We start from the raw sequence: 24,592 nt of genomic DNA, 5'->3' as shown, positions 1-24,592 counted from the left end.
GCCCACTTCATTATTTTCCCTTTCCCCCTTATTCTTTATCACACTTACTTATTGTGCCATGTCTTAATTTAGATTGTAAGTTTTCTGGGGTAGGGACCTTGCCTTCTTCTGTGTTTTGTATAGCACCTAGCAAAAAGGAGACCCAAGACTGACTGGCATTTCTGGATGCTAATACCACAGTACCAATAATAAAAAATTCAAATGTCCCATTAAATACAAACATTGATCCCAGGCTGTTAGACTAAAACAAATATGATGTAAATTTGGGCTAATAGTTTAAAACTAAGCTGCCTAAAAATACAATCCACTGAGAGACTTGGCTACTTAACACCACTGAAAACCTCTGATTTAGGTGCCTAACTTTAGGCATCAGAGTCTGAAAATATTGACTCCAAATGCTACTGAAACAATTGATTTGTTCAGGTAATAATGTTGCATTGTTTCCCCTCTTTTATGCACTGTAGCTGTGACTGCCCCACTGGATGGAAAGGAGCATTTTGCACAGAGACAGTTTCAGTTTGCGATCCTGAGCACAACCCACCACATCTCTGTGGAAAAGGTGCTACCTGTGTGCCACTGCCTGATGGATACGCATGCCACTGCCCACTAGGAACCACTGGCGCCTTCTGTGAACAAGGTATGACAAAGCTAGTAGGTCTTTTCCTTGTTATCCATTTGAGGGGTTTTTTTCTCCAAAGGTTGATTTTTATTTGCATGGTTCATTTAGAGAGCAAATAAAATGACTGAAGGAGGGGAATACAAATAGAAATTGGATTTTTTTGCAAAAAGAAAAGGAGGACTTGTGGCACCTTAGAGACTAATTGGTTAGTCTCTAAGGTGCCACAAGTCCTCCTTTTCTTTTTGCGAATACAGACTAACACGGCTGCTACTCTGAAACCTGGATTTTTTTGGTTTCACTACCCCTCTGGCTGATCTGGACCCAGGCTAGTCAATAGCAGAGCTCCAATGGACTCCTGTGCCTGCGGGGTTATTCCCTTCCTGGACTGTGAAGTACTCAGAAACGTGGCATTCCAGTGCTTCCCAAGCAGCTGAATGTATGAAACAGTAGGTGAAATGGCACGATCACAAAACACCCTCATGCGCCTAATAAACCCTTTATAGAAAATTCATCTTGGGAAGAAACTGTCCTTTCTTTGCTTTTGGTTCTTTTTTTAAAAAAATAAATAAATAAAAATAAAAATCAGTAAGTGTAAATGGCCAAACAAACAAGCACAAATGCAGGGGCCACACTTCCTAAAGACTTCAGACTCCAGCCTACTTTTAAACCACCTTTAAAAAGGTCCAGTAGATAGGGCACTGGACATGGAGTCAGTCGTCTCTGGGACCTTGGACAAGTCACAGCATCTCTCCGTGACTCAGTTTCTCCACCTGTAAAGTGGAGATAACACTTAGCCACTTAGATGGAAAGTGTGATGCACAAAGTCAGTGCAAAGTGTATTTCTTTCATAAATGAAACTAAGTGGCATCCCAGCCCTGTGTTAAAAAAAAACCTCTAAAACCATTGGTTCTAACCCAGTGGTTGCTGACTCTGTGCTGACACTTATTTTCAATTCCCTCATTTTTCCAGGTCCTTAAAATTATTGGGCCAAATTCACACATCCTTTGTAAGTTTGTCAGAAAATGAGTGAACATTAGGCATTGTGAAAGCAGCAATGTGGTCTACCTGGCTTTATTCCCGTTCAGAGCCCCAGGAGTGCTGTACGCTTTGGGTCTGAGTCTATGTTTCCCATTGACATTGATGGAAACATTCCTGTGGACTTCAATGGACATTGGATTAGGCCTCAGGATTAGAGTAATGTTAAAATAGGCAAACCTTTTTGAGCACATTCTGTTATTAGTTGCCAATCTCAGAGGAGATGTCAATGCACCCTTGCCTCCCTTTCGTTGAAAGGCTTTGAATCTTTCTGCTGACCTCTCCCCCTTTAAAAAAAAAAAAAAAGTCTTCAGCCTTGTTTTTCTCAGGCCCCTCTTTAGGACTCCTGTGAAGGGTTTTGTTTGTTTGTTCTTTACAGTACTTGCTGAGGCCTGGGCCTCCCTGGCTGAATCCACAGAGCAAACTGTGGGCACAGAACTGACTACACCACTCGCTACGTGAGTTGCGCTTCCCATTTGGAAGTTTGATTTGGGTCCAAAACTGAATTGCACAACTCAGGTGCAAATTTGTAGGCTCAAACTCTGCTCACAAATGGGAAACCACTTTCTGAAAAGTCATCGCTAAATCCCTCATTCCATCTAGGAACACTGCTTGAAGCACTGACTCTGCTGCTGCAGCCTTTCAGGGGTCTTCGTATTAGCTCCTAAGCTTTGAATTTCCTTCTCATTGGGGGGTTTATAATTATGATGCCATCTGGATTCAGGACAGCAGACAATATAGGAAATATGCTTCACACAATGCAGATAATTTAGCCTGTAGTAAGTCCAATGTACCAGGACTTCAAACAGGTTTTGCAGTGTACAGTACTGCAGGTACTCACATCCGAGCCATAGAAAACACCCAAGAGAAACTGTGCTCCTCGTAGTTTGTTATTCTCTTAATAAATCCTAAACCTCTAATTGGAAAGCACACAGGAAGGCATCTGTTATACAGTAAGGTTTTCTTCGGCTTTGGTATGAACTGGAATTACTATACTTGGCCAAAACCCTTTGACCTGCAATTTACCTTACTCTGGCAGAGTAGTGAATTATGATATTTTTTAAAGTAGAGTTTTAATTTTTAATGGATGGCAAACTGCTAAAAACCAGCTGTTTACCAAGATTGAATATCTCTTCCCTGGAATGATGGTGTGTGTTGGATGAGGGGAAAAAGAGAGAACAAAGGGAGATAAAGTGATGGAGACTAATGAACACCAAAGGAAAGAAAGAGGGAATGAGGGAAAAGAGCAATGGAAATATATTTGGCATACAAAAAAAAAAAAAACAGTACAGAAGAACAATAAAAACAAGCAGGACATTGCCAGTGAACAAGGGCCAGTAAACACAGTGCAGTGACATGGGTCATAGGAGAGCAAGGCAGGCAAAGTCAGCAAGGATAGCGTACTGGACAAGCATGGGCTCATAAAAAATTATGCTTATGGTGACAGAGTTTTGATAATTTGGGCAATCCATCTGAGTACAATTTATGAATTTTGAGTTTCTTCATCAAGCTGCAAACGTCATTATGAATGTGGGGTTTGTTGGCCTTCTCTGTTAGCCTCCTATCTCCATGTTGGACTGAAACTCCAGTCGGTAGTAGCCCAGAGCTAACAATAAAGGGTCATTAAATGTTGATGGTCCTCCATTCAAAAAGAAAGACCTTGAAACAGAAGAGAGGCCCTTACCCAGGAGAACTGGTTTACCAGAGGAGAGGGCACCTGTCAATGAAATCATCAGGCAGGGGTCTGGGGTCACCTGCTAAGGCAGATTAGTATGTCTCAAGTAAAAGTAGGCTGATGGTTATAAGACAAAAGGTAACAGAGGGAGAAAAGACCAGAGATTGAATGTTATGGAGATAGGTTGTGTGCCGGAGGGTAGAGGGGAGAGATAATATCCTTAGAGAACTCTGGCCTGTGCCCAGAAAATTCTCCAGTGTGGGAACTGAGGGAATTGTGTACTGGTGTCTTTATTACTTTGTATGGATCAGTGTATTTGTCATGATAACAAGTAAAGAGTAATGGTGTTTTAGAATCCTGTGCAAAGTCTATCTGTATGTCTGTTGACTCTTTTTATGATGTACCCCATGAGAGGTAAACAGTGAACCTTTGGTGGGATTCTGGGGAACATGAAAGAGTTGCTGGAGAGGCTAGGGGGAGACAGCACTGGTTTCAAGGCCTAAGCGATTGGACTTTGGGAGTCCCCATTGCCAAGAGGAGTAACAGACACGAGGTCTGTACCTAGAGTGCATGCCGAGAGGGGCAAAGCCAGTGCCTAAGCTCTACATAGCCCCAGTAAGATAAGATGAGGTGGGATTCAGGGTTCAGATCCTTCACAGTAGGCTGGCAGGTGTCCTACAGGGGGCGCTTCACCCGATCTGTGAAAACAGTTTGCACCGCGAATGTGAAAGATAGTTTAACTGAGCCTGACTGAAGTCATTAAACACACAGATATCATATCTAACAAGCACTAATACGTGTTTTGATGTGGAAAGAATCAAATGTCTATAGTTACCCATGTATTGTGTGCATAAGGCAAATGAGCAAAAAGTGTTAAAATCAACACATAACTGTTCTCAAAATGCTTTGCAGAACTTTTGCATGTACAACAGATGAGTCAACAATACTACCAAGAGTGAAACAATTTCCCAAATGGAATTTGGACCTGACACAGCACAATAGAATGATAAAACTTGAGGTTGAACGGACATAGCTGATTTACTATTGTACAGTTAAATCAGAAGCTGTATAAACCCAGGGAAAGCAGGATCATGGAAAATGCTCTTATTACTCAGATAGGCAAACTCTCACTGACTTCATTGCCTGAATAAGTACTGTGTGTAAATACTGAGCCTAAAGCCCTTAGAAGAATGCGTAAAGAATCAAATTAAAGCATATTTTTAAAAGAGGAAAAACTAAGACAAGCCTTCTTTTCACAAGCTTGAACAAACTAAGATTGTCCTCAGTGATGGTAGCACCCTTAGTTTTTAATAATGCTAATAGGAGCTGAGAGTGCTCAGCACTTACCAGGATCAAGCCCTACATATCTAATGGTAAAGTGATTTAAAGGAGTATGATTTATTTGGTGCTTAGAAACCAGAGCTGCTATAATGAAATAGGAAGGACCAAATCATGCAACATTAGAATCTTTTCTTAATGTTAACATCACCATTAGGACTTACTAGATACTGTGACTCAAGTATCAACAGATCATTCTGATCCAATAGCTTTAAAGATCACAGCTATAATAGTAATACAAGAAATTGAGCCCAGCTGCTGGAGTGCAAAAGCATTCAGCCTAATATTGTCAGGGGCTGGCACTGTACCAGTTCTCAGTTACCAAAACCCTTGAGGACTAAGAATGTGAAAAAAGACATTGAGCAAACTTCATAAAAGTGATGATGTTTTACAGAACACCAAAAGGGAATTTTATGTTAATAAAGTCTTGGTTTTATCATTTAACTACAACTTGGCAAATAAAGGAAATGGCCGGCACTAAACTATATAGAATTTGAGAAAAATAACTTTAAACTGTAACCCAGAATAATAAGAAACTCAGGCTGGTCACTTCAATACCATTGCATTCAAAACAAACAAAATACTCCAATTCCCAGTACTTCAGCTGAAAGGTAGTGGAGTCTGCTACATAACTGTGTGAAGGATGGGCTCTACCTAAACCAAAATGGAACCAGATTGCCGGCACGTAAATTTTAAAAGGTCATAGAGGAGTTTTTTAAACTAAGGACGGAAGGGCGCACAGTTCGGACAGACACATTGATTAAAGAGGATATGCTATATCCTAGTAAACAGGAGAGGATAGAAGTTGATAAAATACAGGTAGGAACTGAAAAGAAACAGTAAAATGAAAGAGAGTCCCATTCAGTTACATCACATGAAGGCAAAAATCTAAATAGTGACAAATTTTATAGGTGCATATATACAAATGCAGTAAGTCTAAATACTAGGATGGGTGGTGGACTTGAGTGCCTGGTATTTAAATGAGGATATTGATATAGTAGACATCACAGAAATTTGGTGGAATGATGATAATCAATAATAGCAGGGTACAAAATAGATAGGAATGACAGAGTAGGTCGTGGGTATGGGAGTGGCACTATATGTAAAAGCAAGCATAGAGTCAAACATAGTAAAAATCTTTAAATGAACCAACCTATGTTATAGAATCTCTATGGATAGAAATTTCATGTTTGAATAATAAGAGTATAGCAGTCAGAATATACCACTGACCACCTGACCAGGATGGTAATTGTGAGATGCTCAAAGAAATTAGCAAGGCTAGAAAAACAGAAAGACCAGTAATAATGGGGCATTTCAACTAGTCTCATATTGACTGGGAACACATCATCTCAGGACAGAATGCAGAGATAAAACTTCTAGACACCATTAATGACTGCTTCTTGGAGCAGCTAGTCCTGGAAGCTGCAAGGGGAGAGGCAATTCTTGATTTAGTCCTAAGTGCGCACAGGATGTGGTTAAAGAGGTGAATATAGCTGAACTTCTTGGTAATAATGACCATAATGTAATTAAATTTAACATCCTTGTAGTGGGGGGAAAACCAAAGAAACCCACCATATTAGCATTTACCTTCAAAAAGGGGAATTATACAAAAATGAGGAAGCTAGTTAAATGGAAATTAAAAGGAAAAGTCACAAAAGTGAAATGCCTGCAAGCTGCATGGAAACTTTTTAAAAACACCATAATAGAGGCTCAAGCCCTAATAATAAAAAAAAACCTGTAAGAGGACCAATAAACCTCCATTGTAACAGTAAAAGAGGTGGTTAGGGACAAAAAGATATCCTTTAAAAAATAAAAGTCAAATCCTATTGAGGAAAATAAACTCTGGCAAGTCAAGTGTAAAGTATAATTAGGCAGAGCGAAAAAGAATTTGAAGAGCGACTAGCAAAAGAGAAAAAAAATGCTGTTAGTTTTGTAAGTACATCAAAAGCAGGAAGCCTGCTGGTGGACAACTGACGTGCTAAAGGAGCACTCAAGAAAGACAAGGCCGTTGTTGAGAAGCTAAATGAGTTTTCATGAGTTTTCCCTGCAAAGGATGAGGGAGATTCCCACACCTAAGCAATTCATTTTAGGGGTCAAATATGAAGAACTGTACCATATAGAGGTGTCAGTAAAGGTGGTTTTGGAACATACTGATAAATGAAACAGTGATAAGACACCAGAATCAGATGGTATTCACCCAAGAGTTCTGCAGGAATGGAAATATGAAATTGCAGAACTACTAACTGTGGTATGTAACCTGTCACTTAAATCAGCCTGTACAATATTGCAAATGTGATGATGATTTTTTTTAAAAAGGCTCCAGACTCAATCCTGGCAATTACAGGCCAGTAAGACTAACTTCAGTAGTAGGAAAACTGGTTGAAACTATAGTGAAGAACAGAATTATCACACACACAGATGAACACAATATGCTGAGGAAGAGTCAACGTGGCTTTTGTAAAGGGAAATCATGACTCACCAATATATCAAGATTCTTGGAGGGGGGGTCAACAAACACATAGACTAGAGTGAACCAGTAGATATAATGTACCTGGACTTTTCTGAAAGTCCCTCACCAATGGCTCTTAAGCAGCCATGGGATAAGAGGAAAGGTCCTCTCATGGATCAGTAACTGGTTAAAAGAAAGAAAACAAAGGGTAGGAATAAATGCTCAGTTTTCACAGTGGAGAGAGGTAAATAGTGGGGTCCTCCCAGGATATCTACTGGTACCAGTGCTGTTCAATATATTCATAACAATCTGGTAAAAGGGGTAAATAGTGAGGTGGGAAAGTTTGCTGATGATGCACAATTACTTAAGATTGTTAAATCCAAAGCAGACTGCAAAGAGTTACAAAAGGATTTCATAAAACTTAGAGACTGGGCAAGAAAATGGCACGTGAAATTCAATGCTGATAAATGTAAAGAAATACACATTGGAAAACAATCCCAACTATCCATACAAAATGATGGGGTCTAAATTAGCTGTCACCACTCAAAAAAGAGATCTTGGAATTATTGTGGATAGTTCTATGAAAACATCTGCTCAATGTGCTGCGCAGTCTCAAAAAAGCAAACAATGTTAGGAACCTTTAGGCAAGGGAGAGATGATAAGACAAAAAAGCTCATAATGCCACTACATAAATCCATGCTATGCCCACAGTTTGAATACTGTGTGCAGTTCGGGTTGTCCGGTCTCAAAATATATATATTAGAATTGGAAAAAGTACAGAGAAGGGCAACAACAATGATTAGGAGTATGGAACAGCTTCTGTGGGAGAAGAGATTAAAAAGAGTGGGATTGTTCAGCTGAGAAAAGACAAGTGGCAGGGGGATATGGATAAACAATCATGACTGGTATGGAGAAAGTGAGTAAGACAGTGTTATTTACCCCTTCATATAACACAAGAACCAGTGGTCACCTAGTGAAATTAATAGCAGGCTTTAAAAAAACATAAGGAAGTACTTCTTCACACAACACAGTGCCAACCTTTGGAACTTGTTGCCAGGGGATGTTGTGAAATCCAAAATTACAATTGGATTCCTTAAAGTATTAGCTAAATTAATGGAGGATAGATTCATCAGTAGCTATTAGCCAAGGTGGTCTGGGACACAACCCTATGCCTGTGTGTCCCTAAACCTCTAACTGCTAGACACTGGGACTGGACAACAGGGAAGGGATCACCCGATAAATTGCCCTGTTCTGTTCATTCCCTCTGAAACATCTGGCACTGGCCACTGTGAGAAGACAGGATACTGAGCTAGATGGACCATTGGTCTGACCCAGAATGGCCGTTCTTAAGACTTTTGAAACACCCACCTCCAGTTTATTCTCTGCCAAATAATTCACTTTGCAATTAGACTGGCAAACTCTAAGAACCCATCTTGTCAGCTCTTCCTTATGTGAGTAGTAGTCCCACATATGACTCCCCATGTGAGGAAGAGTGGGCAGGATCAGGCCCAAAGATGCCTCTTTCTCTGGAAAAAGAAATAATCTAAAAATGTCTGTGTCAAGAATGTGTGGCTCTATCACGCATCATTATTTATAAAACAGCATAACATTACCTTCTTTCATGGACACTGAAAGACTCTCTGAAGTTCAACTATACAGACACAGAAAACTTCCATAGCCAATGTGCACATTTTAGAACCCTGAGCCTAAACAATACTAAGCCATATACACACAGCCTTTCCTTCTTCGCTTTTTATTCCTCTTCTCTCTCCTGTTCTCGGTTAGCATGGAGCACATTTGGTTCATCTTCCTCATATGAGTAGTGCTATTTAACCCACTTAGGCTACTTGGCCCAAAGTAACTGGGAGTGGGAACAGCGTGAAGACACAATGATGCTTCTCTGACCAAGTTATAGGAGTGCTGAACTATAGGATTGGTCTTGATCCATTGGAATTCCTCTGGGTACACAGCCAGTCTATAATCTAGACACAGTTTAGGAGATTCTTAAAAGAGTCGAAGGAGCTGCACTCTCAGAACATATTAGCAGGTTACCTGGTTGTCGTGCCGGATACTTTCTTTGGGTGACAATGGTGTAATATGTGAAAAGATGCTGTAGATGGCAGTATTGGAGAACCATCGTATATGGCTTTAAAAAAAAAAAGAGAGATCACAAAACATATATAAACTTTAATCCAGATTTGTTCAGCAATTTGCTACCCTTACCGGGAAATTACTGGACTGTATGTTGTGGTCAGTATGCTCAGATGCCATGGTGATCGTATCCACATATAGACATACACATGATATTAATTTTTTTCATGTACTGTACCATATAAATGGGCACATGGGAAGATTACTATTTACCATAACAGGTGTTTAAAGGGCTTGATCAAGTGCTTTTGCAAATTCAATTAAAATAGTTTTCTTTGGTTTCAAGGAAGCATTATGGAAGGATAATGCTATTTTGGAAATCAAAGTAGTTCAGCTAACAAGTAGACTGTTTATCTATGTAACAGTCCCTTAACTTTCCACAGCTACAAACACTGATTGTCTGTGTTGCTCATGAGGAAAAGACAGCCAACCTGTATTTTGCATTGCTGCACACCTGACTTAACATGCTCAAATACTCCCCCAACCAGTAAAAGGATGCCCTGAATTCCCTGATAAACAAATGAAATAGACAATAATCACAAGGTGGACTGGCCATGTTTGTCAGCTCCCATGCAGTTCTAAGCTAGCTCATCATTCTCTTACAGTTGCAACCAAACATTACAGAATTGTGCTGTACAGAAAATGCATGAAAACCTGAAGATAAAGATGGCTAGGAACCAAAGGTCAACTAGCTAGTCCGTTTTCATTGTCCAAGTTGAGTGACTCAAAAGAGAGAACAGACTAACTGGTGAAATTAAAATTTGACTTTTAAAATCCTTAGATTTATTAAAATAAAGGCATTATTTAAAAGAACACACACCAAATTTTCTTACTTGTATTATTATATTAGGCCAAACTAATCCCTAGTGTGATTACGATGAAGATGACCCATGAATTTTAGTTTAATAAATGCTTTTTTTTAGACATATACTGTGCTATATATATAAATGGGGGGGGGGCTTATCTGATAGCACAGTTGTTCCTAAGTGCTGAATCTGCAGACTATTTTGGACTTGGAGGAATGCAGTACTGTACTGCTGTTCCAATGCATTTCAATCATTTTTTAAAAAAAATATAACTGCAGGCACTTATTTACTTGCTATTTTGAGACATAGTAAGTATTGTTTCTCTTAGTAATTCATGCAACACTGGTCCAATCAAGCTCTATGATTCACTGGAGATTTTTGAAACCTGGTGGTAATATGCCAAAAAATACCTCTGCATAGTTGCTATGGCAATCATTCTCTCTAAGGATAAAACACACTTTTAAGTTTTGTCTACAAAGAAAAAGCATCTAAACTTTCAGATTTATCATCACCAGCCCTGTACATTTAGTATTCACAGAGGGGACACGTGGAAAAATCATGCACTTATATAAAAAAAAAATCTCTGTATAATTTATAGTGCCAAGTAGAATAAAGTGCTGTCACTGGGCTAAATTCATGTTGTGGTTTAATACCATACATTAACTCCTTGGTGGTAAACAGAAGGCTGGTGAAAGGCAAAACAGTTATTACCTCGTTCATACCTAGGTGACCATGGGTGAGGAGCTGCACCGGCAGAAATGTAGTCATGTTGATCTAGCACCTCTCTCAATGATCTCATCAAGGAGAATTAAAGCTGTCACCAGCTAACATGCACACAGAAGGATGGTGGTAGTATTATCCAGCACCTGACCCATCAGGATCAATGACCCTGAGCCACAAGGGGTCTCACAGGACCAGGAAGGTGTAATTTACATATCCCTGCACCATATTTATCCCAGCTGACCCATATACCTTAAGTTAGGATTAAAATCTATTAAATGACTTATCTCGTGGAGGTGACTGTCCTCATGGAGGTCCCTGTTCCCCCGCCAGGAGCAGGGGGCAGCTGCCTGGGCTTCTCACCTCCCTGTTCCCCACCAGGAGCAGCTGCCCGGGCTTCTCAGCTCTCTAAGCAAGGAAGCAGGGTAGGCCTCAGCCCAGCTAAGAGTGGGGAGCCAGGGGCAACCGAGCTGCAGCTGCCCAGCTTTGTTGTCAATTTCATGGCTCCAGCATGGAGCCAACAGCTGATGTAGGTAAGGCAGTGTCTATCAGGACCGGCTCTAGGCACCAGCAAAGCAAGCATGAGCTTGGGGCGGCACAATTCCAGGGGCGGCGTTCCGGCCAGCCTTTTTTTTTGCTTGGGGAGTTGTGCTCTCGGAGCGGCAAATCTTTTGCTTGGGGGCGGCAAAACACCTAGAGCCGGCCCTGGCGTCTACATAGACACTCTGTCACCCTAACTACACCGACATAAGCCCTACACCTCTTGTGGAGGTGGCGTTACAATGTTGGTGTAGCCGGGCACTTACATCAGTGGGGCAAGGTAGGGTTGCCAACTTTCTAATCGCACAAAACTGAATGTCCTAGCCCAGCCCCTTCCCTGTGGCCCCAGCCCTTCCCTGCGGGCCCGCCCCCGCTCATTTCATTCCCCGTCTCTCGGTGGCTCGCTCTCCTCCAGCCTCACTCACTTTCACTGGGCTGGGGCAGGGTGTTGAGGTGCAGGAGGGGGTGAGGGCTCTAACTGGGGGTTAGGGCTCCAGTGTGGGGCCAGAAATGAGGCATTCAGAGTGCGGGAGGAGGCTCTGGGTTGGGGTGAGGGCTCTGGGATGGGGCTGGGGATGAGGGGTTTGGGGTGCAGGAGAGGACTACAGGCTGGAGGTGGGGCTGAAGGATTCGGTGTGCAGGAGGGGACTGTGGGTTGAGGCAGGATGTTGGAGTGCAGGATGGGGGGTATGGGCTCTGGGCTGGGGACAGGGATGTGGGGTTTGTGGTACAGGAGGGGGCTCAGGGCTGGGGCAGGGGGTTGGGGCTCAGGGTTGGGGTGTGGGCTTACCTCAGGCAGCTTCCAGTCAGTGGCGCAACAGGCTCCCTGCCTGTCCTGGCACCATGCTGTGCACCAGAAGTGGCCAATAGGTCCAGCTCCTGGACAGAGGGGCCAGGAGGCTCTGTGTGCTGTTCTCGCCTGCAGGAACCGCTCCCTCAGCTCCCATTGGCCATGGTTCCTGGCCAATCGGATTGTGGAGCCGGTGTTTGGGCTGGGGGCAGTGCACAGAGCCCCGGGGTCCCCCCGCCTAGGAGCCGGACCTGCTGGCCACTTCCGGGGTGCAGGGCAGTGCCAGGACAGATAGGGACTAGCCTGCCTTAGCTCTGCAGCACCGCTGAGTGGAATTTTAATGGCCCGGCCAGCAGTGCTGACTGGAGCTGCCAGGGTCCCTTTTCGCCTGGGCATTCCAGTCGAGAACGGGACACCTGGCAACCCTAGGGCAAGGCTGTAGTATGTACACTGATATAATTAGGTCAGTGTAAGCTGCTTTACAGCAATCTAACTGTGTAGCGTAGACCAGGCCTTAGTAAAGATCTGAGAATTTGGTCCATAATTATTAATTGCTAATAGCTCAGCACTGAGTAATAGAGGTTCATTTAATACAGTCCCACAGAAAAACAGCATGGGGATTTCAGTAAAACATAGGCCATAGCCACCTATATAAAGATTGATCAAGTAGCACTTCTCTTCAGTGATACCTGGGACAATAATGGTTGCAATCATGGCAAAACCACAGCCTTTATGATTTTTCCATGGCACTAAATGTATTATTTCTTTTACTTCCCAGCAAGCATTAATAATGTCTCTGGAGGTGTTCTCCCAATTGGGGCTCATCCTATTTAAAAAATCATGACTCTGGTGGAAATCAAGCTTTCAGATATGCTGTTTACTGCTACTGAATGACTGCTGGTATCCTGTATGTCTGCCTTCTATCCCTAGCAAAATGGAAAAAAATGCTGAGTGAAAAAAAAAAATCAAGAAACACAACAAACAGCACTGGTTTATTAAGAATGAAACTTGCCAAGATCTAAAACTCATTAGAGATCTTATACACTTTCTCACAAAATCTTACTGCCAAAAGTAATTCAGAGTACAGGAACAAGGGATTCTATTCCCATTACTTTTTAATCCCAAAGGCGGATTAAAAAGGCGCAGGCGGTCTGCGACCTATCCTGGACCTGCAAGACTTGAACCACTTCCTAGCAAAGCTGAAGTTTCTCATGGTCTCCCTGGCCTCCATCATCCCCTCCCTGGATCCAGGAGACTGGTACACCAACCTCGATATGAAGGATGCGTACTTTCACATCGCCATCTTCGAGGGACACAGACACTTCCTCCAGTTTATGGTAGGTCCCAACCACTATCAGTTTGTGGTCCTCCCAATTGGCCTAGTGACAGCACTGCAGGTATTTACCAAGTGCATGTCAGGGATGGCTGCTTACCTCAGACATCAGGGTGTGCTGATCTACCTGCACCTCAACAACTGGCAAGTCAGAGGCAGCTCCAGGTCCCCGGTCCAAAGGTATGTTGCGATGCTTTTAGCCACTTGCTGTCACCGCAGCCTGTTGGTAAACAAAAAATCCATGTTCATTCCGGTTCATTGGAGCAGTGCTCGACTGGACCTGCGCCAGGGAATTCCTGCTGCTGGAGAGATTCATGGCATTGACGGACCTCATCGCGGAAGTCTTCGTGTTTCCCCTGACCATGGCCAGGGTTTGCCTGTGCCTCACCAGGTTCCAGGTGCAACCCCTGCAGCAATGGCTGGCGATGGTCTACTCCCAGTCAAGGGATCACCTGGAAAAGGTTGTTACCATCCCCGCGATGGTACTTACCTCACTGCGATGGTGGACCGACCGCGGGAGAGTCCTGGAAGGAGTTCCCTTTGTCAGCACTCCTCACTCAGTCAAGTTGGTTTCAGACGCCTTGGACCTTGGCTGTGGGGCACGCCTCGGCACTCTCCAGACCCAGGGTATGTGCTCCCCAGAGGAAACGACATTACACATAAATGTCAAAGAGCTCAGGGCGGTGCACAAAACATGAGCAGCCTTCCTTCCTCACCTGTCAGGCAGAGTGGTCAGAGTCTTGACGGAAAACATAGCTTCAATGTTCTACATCAATGGACAAGGGGGAATGTGATCCTCGGCACTCTGCCAAGAAGCGCGCCCTCTCTGCAACTTCTGCATCGACCACAGAAATCCATCTAGAAGAGTGTCACCTTCCAGGTCCCAAGAACACGCTAGCAGATCACCTAAGTAGGGACTTCTCCTCTCACCACGAGTGAGCGCTCCACCCAGGGGTAGCCGGCACAATCTTCCAGAGCTGGGGAACTCCCCAAGTGGATTTGTTCACCACCAGGCAGAACAAGAGGTTCCATAGGTTTTGCTCCAGATGGGGTCTGGGCAAGGGCTCCCTTTCCGATGCCTTCCGTGGGCAGGAAGCCTGATATACGCATTCCCTCCGATTCCACTCATCAGCAAGGTCCTAGTGAAAATCAAGAGAGAGAAGGTGTGGGTTATCATGATCACTCCCATGTGTGGCCTTACCAGCACTAGTTTGGAACACTATCAAGCCTGGCAGCAAGCCCTCCGTGGCCCCTGCCAAACTGACCAGACCTGCTGTCACAGGATCATGGTTGACTCTTGCACCCAAATCTCTCATCCCTCCACCTCATGGCATGGATGTTGCATGGCTGAACCCTGAGGAACGGGCCTGTTCGGAAGAGGTCCAGAACGTCCTCCTCAAGAGTAGAAAGCCCTTGACGAGACAGACTTACCTGGCAAAGTAGATGAGATTCTCCCACTGGATGGCCGAATGGGGCATCTCCCCTTCACATTCTTTGGTGCAGTCAATCTTAGACTACCTGCTTCATTTGAGGAACCAGGGCCTGGCACACTCCTCTATCAAGGTAAATCTGGCGGCCATTTCCTCCTTTCATCCACCAATCCAGAGGTGGACTGTTCTCCCATGACATGATGGTCAGGTTCCTCAGAGGTATTGAGAGACTTTTTCCACAAGTTCGGTCCACAGTGAGATCTCGACTTGGTTCTGTCAGGCTCACGAGCCCTCCCTTTGAGCGTTTGGCCTCATGCTCCCTATCTCACCTATCATGGAAGGTAGCTTTCCTGGTGATGGTGACGTCGGCGAGGTGAGTCTCCGAGCTGCGATCCCTGACCTCAGAACTGCTGTACACGATCTTCCATAAGCACAAGGTCCAGCTCCGGCCTCATCCGGCCTTTCTTCCCAAGGTGGTGTCTACTTTCCACATGAGCCAGGACAACTTCCTTATGGTCTTCTTGCCAAGTACCATGAGACTGGTGAAGAGAGGCACCTTCATGCTTTGGATGTAAGAAGGGCCCTCTACCTAGGTCGGACAAAGCCTTTCCATAAGTTGACTCAGCTTTTCAACTCTACAGCTGATAGAATGAAGGGCATCCCGGTGCCCACCCAGAGGATTTCTAACTGAATCACCTCTTGCATTCACACCTGCTATGAGTTGGCGGGAGTCCTTCCGCCACTGATCATCAGAGCCCACTTGACCAGAGCACAGGCTTTTTCGGTGTCCTTCCTGGCTCACTTCCCGATCCAGTACACTTGTTGAGCCATGATGTGGTCCTCGGTGCACGCGTTCATGGCCCACTGTGCCATCACTCAGCAGGCCAGAGACGACACTGGGTTCGGCAGAGCTGTGTTGCAATCTACACATCTGTGAACTCCTACCCACCTTCAAGGGGTATTGCTTGAGAGTCACCTACGTTGAATGGACACGGGTAAGCACTCTAAGAAAAAGACAAATTACCTTTTTCTGTTACTGGTGTTCAAGATGTGTTGCGCTTGTCCATTCCACCACACACCCTCGTTCCCCACTGTCAGAATTTCTGGCAACAAGAAACTGAGGGTGTGGGGGAGCCGGCAGCACCTGTTATACTGCAGCATATGCATGCCACTGCAGGGGGCGCCGGAGCCAGTCCTCTACGGATACTAATGAGGGAAAAAACTTCCAGCACCAGTGCATGTGGCAAACACACACATCTAAGTTGCAGGGACATAAGAAACGCATCTTGAAGGACACCAGATACAGGAAAAGGTAACTGTCTTTTTCCAGTTCACTTCTTTGGAGCATGGGGCCTAACTCATTACCAATTATTCGTCTTATTTCACACAACATTCTACAGTGTGACCATCTTTTATGATTATATCACTTCCAACCCTTCTTGCTTCAAAGTTGCAAGAGTCAGGAGAAGATTCCAGTGAAAGAGGTCTGCGGCAAAGAGCTGTCAGAGGAAGCTATTGCAATGAAACTGCACAGACAGTGTGCTGGGAATGTGCTTAAGCACCCCCTGTTTACACCTGCTGGGAATTGGGCTGCAAGAATTGCCCAGAGAACTGCCTCACTGGCGATAGCAATGGACAGGACAGGACTTCTGAGCATGGCAGGATTGGCCAAAAGGGCACAGTACGGGGAACCTAACAGATAATAATGAGTACTACAGGGAAAGAAGAATGTGCTTCAGCAGTAGTAGTTGCAGCGACAACGTGCTCCCAGAACTCTGATTGGTCTCAAGGGATTTAGAGTTTAATTGTCTTTATAACATTTAGCGATGTGCTGGCTTCATTAGATAGCTCCAAAAGTAGGTATCTACTGGTAACTGCAGACATAGTCTGGTATGGAACAGGACAGTTTGTTTAAATATCTACTGTGCTTATTTTAAATGCAATTAAACTGCATAATAAGAGGGTTGGTGGCCTAATTATAACAATATAGTGATACAGTACTATTCCTGCAAACTTGGCTTCTGAAAGGACTAACACAAAAGTCCATTTTTCTTAGCTGTTTTGGTTTAGAGTCTCTCTCAAATATGTACGCCGAGTACCAAAATCATCCTGCTGCCGCTACGTCCCACCAGTCAAACATCAAAGCCAAGAAACAAAATAGGTGAAGTGCATTGCTAAGCACACAGCAGTCAATCAGTTCTGCATTGACATGATGATACTTTTGCATACACTGTCCTAACAGCAAATTTAAGAACCTACATTGTCTTATTTTTTGATTTAAGAGTTTTATAATATACTGTTGTTATAAAGCTGAAATGTTATTCTAAACTAGAGCTGTGCAAATAACTGATTTTTTGGTGTGCTGGCAGTTTGCAAATGAGTTGTCTGAAAAATTGTATCAAGCTCTATCCTGACCATCTCTGTTCTCAAATGTACTTAAAGCCATGTGATCTCAGCAATATGGGTTCATATTTCCATGTATCTGTCAAATCACGTAATTTTCCTGCATGCAGTAGCTCATTAGGGATCAAATGGCTAGGCAGCAGTTCTGCAGAAAAGGACCTAGGGGTTACAGTGGACGAGAAGCTGGATATGAGTCAACAGTGTGCCCTTGTTGCCAAGAAGGCTAACGGCATTTTGGGCTGTATAAGTAAGGGCATTGCCAGCAGATTGAGGAATGTGATTGTTCCCCTCTATTCGACATTGGTGAAGCCTCATCTGGAGTACTGTGTCCAGTCTTGGGCTCCACACTACAAGAAGGATGTGGAAAAATTGGAAAGAGTCCAGCGGAGGGCAACAAAAATGATTAGGGGACTGGAACACATGACTTACGAGGAGAGGCTGAGGGAACTGGGATTGTTTAGACTGTGGAAGAGAAGAATGAGGGGGGATTTGATAGCTGCTTTCAACTACCTCAAAGGGGGTTTCAAAGAGGATGGATCTAGACTGTTCTCAGTGGTACCAAATGACAGAACGAGGAGTAATGGTCTCAAGTTGCAGTGGGGGAGGTTTAGGTTGAATATTAGGAAAAACTTTTTCATTCGGAGGGTGGTGAAGCACTGGAATGGGTTACTTAGGGAGGTGGTGAATCTTCTTCTTTTGAGGTTTTTAAGATCAGGCTTGACAAAGCCCTGGCTCGGATGATTCAGTTGGGGATTGGTCCTGCTTTGAGCAGATGACTAGATGACCTTCTGAGGTCCCTTCCAACCCTGATATTCTATGATTTTACAAGATAATGTACAAGCATTTAGGTTGGCCCAAAGCACTCCAGTAGTTCAGCTAGTCAGTTCTATTGCATTGTGATGACATGAATGGCTTATTTTCTGAGACTGGGTATTAGCTGCATTAGAAAGAATTTATTTTACACTAATAGAAATAAATGCTTATCTCAGAAGTGTCAGTATAAGGTATGTAAAATGAGATTTTCTATTCCTTTTTTGCAAAACAGAAAATCATGGCTCTTCTGTGTTCTTTGTGCGGTCCTTTGAAATCACTACTTTTCTACCCTTATACACTCTCTCCTCAAAGGACCTGTATCATATCAATTTTTGTTCGATGTAGTCTGTCTGTGCCCGGCTTCCAGAGCCCCTCAATGCAGCTCCAGTGTCCAAAAGAGGATACTAAATAGCAGTGAAACACTCCACCGCCTGGAGTTAAGCCGTTTACATCCACAGTCCTTGCTGATGCCCTAGGGAGAACGGACTGAACTAAACTCAAAGTGAAACTGGATCCCTCATGCTGACAGCCAGACACAGTTGATCTGTGTACTCTATACCCAATGTCTCCTTTTGAAAAGCAACATATTTAAACGTTGGGTTGACTCTTACAACAGAGTCCTTCTCCATATAATTCAGACTGTGAATATTTTTTCTAGCAGAAGAATAGTTTTGAAACCCTGGGGAAAGCAAAGAACATATATTTAGAAACAAGAGTGACTGTTAAATAGTAATTTCCATTATCCGTTTTGTAAACAATAATCATGCTGGTTTTTGTTTACAAAATGTATAATGGAAATTACTATTTATTACATATTGTAAAACCAAGGACTGGAAAGTCCAGAACAGGGAGATTTTTTTAATAGCCTTTCATGCTACCTTTTGTACTCCATTTTAATGGCATATACTACACTAATTCTGGTTGGCAGCTTTTATTACTGCTAATTATTAACTAATAATTGCTACTCTTGGGAGCATGTCTTCATCATTGATGTGTCATCTTTCTAGTATAGTGGCCAGAAACTTTACATTTGTGACATAAAAATATTCCTAACCATATACTCTATCTAGATCTGTGTGTTGGGGGGTTTTCATTTGTTTAATAGGTTTATATGTATTAAACCGAGATGGTCAGATTTTGATCACAGTTATACCAATGTAAATCCAAAATAACTCTGGCGTAATTGGGATCAGAACCTGACATTTATTCTGTATCATTACAAAGATGTGAATATTTAAATGATAAATTGAGGGCATTTCCTCAAAGGTAAGAGCTACAACCAATAAAAAACTAAGTATGAAGCGAAAGGCCAAGGCAAGGTATCATTATTACTATCTGTACAGCAGAGATACTCAAGTTATTATACTGATTTGTCCAGTGATTACCCTAATTATGTCTCAAATGTTTTTTATAATGGCTATCTTTTCACTGGAAGAAAAGCTGAAATAGTTTAGAGCAGCATAAACAGAACTGGGTGAAAGCAATTGATCCAACCATGTTTATTGTGGGCATAGGAAAGAGGACTACTAAGGACAATAACAAATCAGAGTAACAGACCTGTGTACAGTCCATACGTCTACATCAGATCTTCTGTCTTACTGTTGGAGATGCCTCCATGCCAGTATAATTTAGAATTTGAGCTACAGAATGGTTCAGTGTAATTATCCAAAAGTACTTTTTAATCATCAGAAAAATTCCTGTATTAAAGTTTGCTTCTGCACATGGAAGAAGGCATTGCTTATTTGTACTCCTAGAAAAAATAGCTTGATACTTAACTTTTAAAAGATTTTTAGATTATACCTACATTTCACTGAAGCTGAATTCTAAGGAATTCCCCTTATGTATTAATTTCACCATGAGGACCACGGACTTAGACATCTTACTGAAAATAATGTACAAAAAAATAAAATGGCATGGGATCCTGTAGCAAGGCGATGACTCACTGGTGCGGCACCTCCTGCTGGTCATCCTGGGAATCAGCTCTCCAGAGTACCCTCTGCAGGCCGGTGTCCCACTTGCTTCAGGCCTCCTGTGTCCCTCTCGGACCTCAGTGCCCCTTCCCTCTGGGTTCTGCCCTCTGCAGTCCCCCTGCAGTCTCTGGGTCTCCCCCGCCCCAGGGAACCCCCACCTTGCCTCAACAGCTACTGCCAGTCCTCATCTAGCCCCTGCACACTGGGGCAGACTGCAGTCTGTATCACTCATCATCGACAAGGAGGGTTTGGACCTGCTGCCTTTGCCTAACCTTGGGCTGCCCCTTTGCAAGCCCAGTACCTGCTTTAGGCCTTCAGCAAGGCCTGAAGGCTGGGGGTTTTCCAGCCTGAAGCGCCCCAGCTCCTCTGGCCTTTCCCCAGCCCTTCACTCTAGGTACTCTGGTGAGCTCCCAGGCAGCCAGGCCAGTCTCTCTTCACAGCTAGAGAGAGAGACTGCCTGAATACCTGGCTCACAGCCTTTTATAAGGCCAGCTGTGGCCTGACTGGGGCATGGCCCCAGCTGTGGCTGCCTTCCACATCAGCCTAGCCTTTGGCTTGCAGCCCCAGCGCTCTCCCAGGGCTGGCTGTAACCCTGTCAGGCCCGGAGCGGGTGATTACCCCGCTACAGATCCTCTCGCTATTGATTTCAAATCTGTGCTCAGGTTATGTTTAGTCTTGTGGAAGGAGACTAATTGAAAGTATTGCACTTATGAATGATGTAAAAAGGCTACAGAGAATCAGTTCTACCATGACAGATTCCCTTCCACTAAAAAAAACCCAACCTTTTTATAAAAGATATTTTTCCTTCCTGTATTTTCCAGCCTTATCCATCAGTGATGCATCTTTCAGAAGTAATGAATCATCGTGGATGTCATTTGCTTCCTTTCATATCCGACACAAGACTCACATCCAGCTACAATTTCAGCCTCTTTCTGCAGATGGTATCCTTTTTTATACTGCCCAGCACCTTAGCCCTCGATCAGGTAAGGACTTTCAGGGCTCTGTCCACAAGCACTGGGTCTGTATCATGCACGAGGGTTCTTTCTTTAAAAAGAAAAAAAAAACATAAATCTAAACAGTACAAATGTTTAGTCTTCATATTAGTGGTCAGCGTCCATTTGAGTGGCTGTGGCTTTTGAACTTTTCAAGCAAGCTCTTAAAAAGTGGCATAATATAACAAATTTTGGGTGGATCCAAAGCAAGCATGTACTTCTTTTTTGTCATAAAAGTACAAGTATGGGGGAGCTACCTAATGGAGATGGTCCAACAAATATACATTGAAGGATTTAAATATAGACATTGGAGCCAGCCCTCCAGCTGTTGTACGCTTGCATAGCTCCATAGGCTACAATGAAGTTATGCCAATTTACATCAACCGAAGATTTGGCCCATATTTTTAAGAAACCAAAAATAAGGAAATGCAGAAATTAGCTGACCTGAAGCTCAGAGAAAGTAAATGGAATACAGAGAGCTCATGAAGTTCATGGAGAGTTTAAGTATTTATTATACCTAAAGATGGATCAATGCTGACAAGTTTGCTGTTGCTAGAAAAATATTTACCTCAGTAAAACATGTGAGTCCTGTACTTGCTAGACAGGCAGAATGATACAATTAGAAGTAGCCAAGTATAACTGTTTTACTATGTATAAAATATTTTAAAACCTTGATAAGTTACAATCACATTTTTAAAACAGTATGGCATAAAAACTTATTTTCCAAGCCGTGTATATAAATTTTCAAATCTAGTATTTTAATTGTATATGGAAAATTACTTCATTTATATATCTTAACTTTATAGTACATTTCTCTAGTGTCTTTCATGATTTTAGACAGAAACATTTCGTATCACTGCATAAGCTATTATTAACATTAAAACACTGGTGAAACTTCCCAGCTGGATGTCAAACACCAAGTTATGCAGAAATAGGGATTTATGTACTGGAAAATAAATAAATAGTTGGTCATATTTTTAGATCCCTTTGTTCAAACCCTAAATGATTTTAAAATGGTCAATAAACACGCTCAGCCACACGCACAAATGTTACCACCTTCTCATTCCCTACACAGATGTCTTAATGGGCTATTGCCAGGTGAGATTGATCTGGGCATAACAGCACCACCTGTTCAAATTATGAACCCAGTGTAGGTTTCAAAGAAAAAAGATGGCACAATGTGAAACACAAATATATTTTTTGCTAAGAATCCTTTGTTAGGCATCTTTGGTAAGTTTGTAATTAAAAAAGCAGTCTGGGATTGTACATGAATAATTTCCTCCCATTCAAACCAAAAATTTCATGTGGCAAAAGATATCTCAGAAAAATAGAATAAAAGAAAAAAAAACCCACAATTTTTTATTTCTTTTGAGCTAGATAAAAGTCAAAGATCATGATAGCAGCTGGTACAGACAGAAATTAACCACCCCTTTGGTGGGATCAAAGGGAGTGCACGAAGAGATTCTACAGCCTTTTTAAGTTAGGCTGCAACTGGTTAGCATGAACATGCCCTGTTTCTATTGCTATTAGTGAGAATGTTTAGTCTGTTCTGGAGAGAACATTTCTTAAAACCATCATCCTGAGTCATACAAATTTCGTTTCAAATGTTTTTCCCCCAAAATACTTCCCTTTCCTCTTAACAAAAGTTGCTGTCTATGGAGTAATTTAATTGCTTTACAATTTTCATACCACTCATTCTCGTTGCACTGAAGTTTTGAAGGGTTTCTAAAAAGCTAATCTTGCAAGCTCTTTACATATGCCTTCACGTAATCCCGTCAAATCCAGACAGAATTAGACTAATGAAAGACTCAGACGTATTCTTAGCAGCCAACAGATGTGAAAGGGCTTTCTTTTGCAGATTAGTTTACAAAGCACTTTATATAATGCCTTTTCTTTTTACTTAGTTATGTAAGATTTAATAAATGAATTGGTTGTACAAAGCACAACGCACAAATAATTGAAAAGCATCTCTTTTCTATTCTCCTCTCTCACTACGATGGACTGTTCTTGAAAAGAAAATACCTCTGACTTCACAACTAATGTAGAGATGCTAGTGACACATAGGCTGTCTCATTGGCACAGTTGTACAGGGGTTGTTACTAATCTGCTTCTGAGCTTCAGACACAGGCTTTTGTTGTCATACTGAGCTCCTAGAGGCATTGCTTTCACCTGTGCCAGGGATATTTTCTTAAGGATGGACCTGTAATCAAGATGGTCTCTGTTGTCTAGGTCCTTAACGTCAGCCAGCCAGGACATCATGGTTCTGGCAAAGCAGGTACTGGCCCAGACAACTAAAGCTGCTGAAGAAGATTTAAAATCCCTCCTGAGTCTTCCACCTTCCTGTCTGTTGTGTCCTTGTGAAGGGGGAAAAAAATCCCTTCCTAATGAAAATATCATATTCTTTTCTAGTGATGCCACCACAGCATCTACCTTTGGTATATCTGTAATTTGAGGGGGGGTCAGGAGTTGGTGCTTGCATCTTTTAAAATTTGATTGCATGTCTACTTATAAGGCATTTCCTCTAATCTCTGATTACATCTTCAAAGGAAGAGTGAAGAAATATTTCTGGTTTGGGCTGAGATTTAGCTGATGAGACTTTGCCCTTTGCCTTCTCATCTAAAACCTCATGGTCAGGCTGGAGCTAAACAGTGGACGCTATTTTCCTGCACCCAGAAACAAATTTTGAGGGGAGCTAAGTGGAAATGGGGTGGGGTAGAGAGAATCCTTTCCTGTTGGTTTTTTTTTTTCTGGTCATATTCTGAGCCTAAATCAGAAAGCTGTCCTCCCTCACTAAAGAAGGTGGAGTATGAATACATGGACAAGTATTGCTCAGCCTTTGAATATGTTCTTTTCCTTTGTGTGTTTCTAAGATTTGTGGGCTTTTTTTCCCCTTTTTCACAAAGTTCCTGTATGGCTGTGGCCAGAGCAGGGTATCTTTTGGCCTTTATACCAAGAGCCTTAATCTCCTTGGCTATATTTCCTTCTGCGGCCTCCTCCTCTGGATCTAAAGCCTACATTTTGGGTGGGCGTCTTTTCATAAGAATCCCTCTCTCTTCTTGGGAAGAAGGAGAGGTTGGCAGGAGTCCTGTTTCTTTCCCCAGGGTGCTAAGAAACTATGTAAGAGTGGTGGGAAGCAAAGGGGACTTTAAGAGGCTTTTCCTTGCTGATTTGGGTTGCTGCAGAACTTACCCCCCAGGAATTTGGTTGAATAGTATCCCCCCAGACCTTCTCCCTGAGGCTTTCAGAGCACACCTTTCTGCAGTGGCTACATGAGAGAAGGGATGCCCTGAGATGCTGGTCTGACCTTGAACCCCATGTCTCATGACAACAGATAGTTCATCCTTTTTTGAGCCTGCAAAAGCTGCCTCATAGGTAGAGCACAACTGTGATTTAGTCTAGCATTTGCAGGTCTGCTGTGCTATACGTGAGAGGGAACAGAAGAGTCCCCCAGGGGAGGCATTGCAGCAGCAGATCCAGGTCGTTGAAACCAACATGCTGCCAACTCAGGGGAAAAGGAGGGTAGAGCTT

At 42.9% G+C, this 24,592-nt stretch overlaps 1 protein-coding gene across 1 annotated transcript in view; it reads left to right on the top strand.

The window, feature by feature from the left end:
• The window catches only part of EYS (eyes shut homolog), a 1,492,075-nt gene that overhangs the window by 1,462,151 nt on the left and 5,332 nt on the right, over positions 1 to 24,592 (top strand). Inside the window, exons 44-45 of the mRNA XM_084624916.1 lie at positions 465 to 637; positions 20,894 to 21,055. Of these exons, the coding sequence (XP_084481042.1) occupies positions 465 to 637; positions 20,894 to 21,055 (335 nt within the window). The remainder of the gene's footprint in view (positions 1 to 464; positions 638 to 20,893; positions 21,056 to 24,592) is intronic.

This window comes from Lepidochelys olivacea (genome assembly GCF_965140295.1).
Source record: "Lepidochelys olivacea isolate rLepOli2 genome assembly, chromosome: 3".
Taxonomy (NCBI): domain Eukaryota; kingdom Metazoa; phylum Chordata; order Testudines; family Cheloniidae; genus Lepidochelys; species Lepidochelys olivacea.
This window is presented reverse-complemented; position numbering and strand designations above follow the sequence as displayed.